Source organism: Gekko japonicus, unplaced genomic scaffold (genome assembly GCF_001447785.1).
Source record: "Gekko japonicus isolate JY-2015 unplaced genomic scaffold, Gekko_japonicus_V1.1 scaffold883, whole genome shotgun sequence".
In the NCBI taxonomy this organism is placed as follows: Eukaryota; Metazoa; Chordata; class Lepidosauria; order Squamata; family Gekkonidae; genus Gekko; species Gekko japonicus.
In genome coordinates this window covers 519,969-521,960 of record NW_015169801.1, presented here as the reverse complement: position 1 = coordinate 521,960, position 1,992 = coordinate 519,969, and the positions used below count along the sequence as shown (strand labels likewise).

At 44.4% G+C, this 1,992-nt stretch overlaps 1 protein-coding gene across 1 annotated transcript; it reads left to right on the top strand.

Moving 5' to 3' along the window:
- Positions 1-410: 410 nt before the first annotated feature.
- CXCR4 (chemokine (C-X-C motif) receptor 4) lies at positions 411-1,469 on the top strand. Its single transcript, XM_015417116.1, has one exon. The coding sequence runs from the start codon at positions 411-413 to the stop codon at positions 1,467-1,469; it is 1,059 nt and encodes a 352-aa protein (XP_015272602.1).
- The last annotated feature ends 523 nt before the right edge of the window (positions 1,470-1,992 follow it).

Here is a 1,992-nt window from a genome sequence, read left to right as displayed (position 1 = left end):
ACAGTTTCTGTCTGCAGAACAACCCTTTGAGATGAGCATTTGTACTTACTATTCCCTTATAGCTAGAGAAACTGGATTTGTAAGTCATTACCTTGACAAGGAGTCCTTTTGGAACTCAAGCCTTATCAAGTGGAATATTTATTACATTTTTTTAACCCTACTGTTTCTTCTTTCAAGGCGCTCGTAGGTGGCTGTTTCCCATTTCGCCCGCACAAGCAACCTTGGGTGGAAAGCTAGACAGAGGGAAAGTAAGGTTCAGGGCTGTTTGGTATGCCTCATAGCTCTCAAACTTGGTCTCCCCAATCCAAATGCACTATATTTCAGCACACTGGTTCCTAGACTTTCTAAGCACAAGCCCTGGACCCTCTTCCTCTGTCATCTTCTAACTGTTTTCTTTTGTTCAATTCCAGATGTCTTCCGAAGTCCTGATCTTTCTGTCAGAGAACAGTACAGATGAGCCAGGGTCCGGTGATGTGGGGGACTACCAAGAGGTGTGTTTGGAGCAAAACAATGCTGATTTCAACCGGATTTTCTTGCCAACAATTTTCTCCATCGTTTTCGTGATGGGAATCATTGGCAATGGCTTGGTCATTGTCGTCATGGGCTACCAGAAGAAGCTCAGGAGCATGACCGACAAATACAGGCTACATCTCTCCGTGGCTGACCTTCTCTTTGTCATCACTTTGCCCTTCTGGTCTGTGGATGCTGTCATCGGCTGGTACTTTGGGAACGCCTTGTGCAAAGTGGTCCATATCATCTACACCGTCAACCTCTATAGCAGCGTCTTGATCTTGGCCTTTATAAGCTTAGACCGCTACCTGGCGATTGTGCATGCTACCAACAGCCAGAGACCTAGGAAGTTGTTGGCGGAGAGAATTATCTACGTAGGGGTTTGGCTACCAGCTGTGCTGTTGACTGTGCCTGATATGATCTTTGCAACAACGAGTGAGGATGGCGGGAAATTCGCGTGCCAGCGATTTTACCCTCATAATGACTGGCTGATTTCTTTCAGATTTCAACACATTTTGGTTGGGCTTGTCTTGCCCGGTCTTATCATACTGACTTGCTACTGCATTATCATCTCTAAGCTGTCGCACTCAAAAGGCCATCAGAAACGCAAAGCTTTGAAGACCACCGTCATCCTTATCCTCGCCTTCTTTGCCTGCTGGTTACCTTACTACATTGGCATCAGCATAGATACCTTTATCCTGCTTGAAGTCATCAAGAATAGCTGTAGCTTTGAGGCAGTGGTGAACAAATGGATCTCTGTCACAGAAGCCCTAGCATTTTTCCACTGTTGCCTGAATCCCATCCTTTACGCTTTTCTGGGTGCCAAATTCAAGACATCGGCCCAGAATGCTTTGACCTCCGTCAGCAGAGGATCAAGCTTGAAAATCCTTTCCAAAGGCAAACGGGGACACTCTTCAGTCTCAACAGAGTCCGAGTCTTCCAGTTTCCATTCTAGCTAGCAGAGTTTTTCTCCTGCTGTCTTGTAAAGATTTGGGACTCTTTTTTTAATCCATTTGGCAAGATTTTGGAGGAGGAGAAACCCCTCTCAAGATCACGTACTACAAGTTTATTCCCAGTTGGAATTGCATATACTTGCTTATAATGTTTTGTTGGATTTAATGGGTGTATTTATTTAAAAAAATGGACATGTTGACCAGAGAGTGTGTTTAGGCAGGACCTGTGAATAAATGAGTAGGTGAGAAAGTTTTGCTACTTGTCTGTCAGACAGTGAAGATGTTGGAACTAAAATACTTGTAGAGCACAGCGTAGTTGCTGTGCCTGGGTTCTTTGTAAATGAAGAGTTTCCAACATACCCGTTTGAAAGAAGGCTTCATCTCTCTGGGTGTTTAGGACTCTGTCCTACATTGCATAAGCTGTTTTGGTTTACACTAGTTGAAAATTTCATTGTATTCAATGGATGCAGCCTGCAAAACACAGTGGCAAAAACACATTGGATCTAATGCAGCTGGCATGCACCCAGTG

What these genes read in the sequence shown, in the direction of transcription:
- CXCR4 (XM_015417116.1), top strand. Translation starts at nt 411, where the DNA reads ATGTCTTCCGAAGTCCTGATCTTTCTGTCAGAGAACAGTACAGATGAG.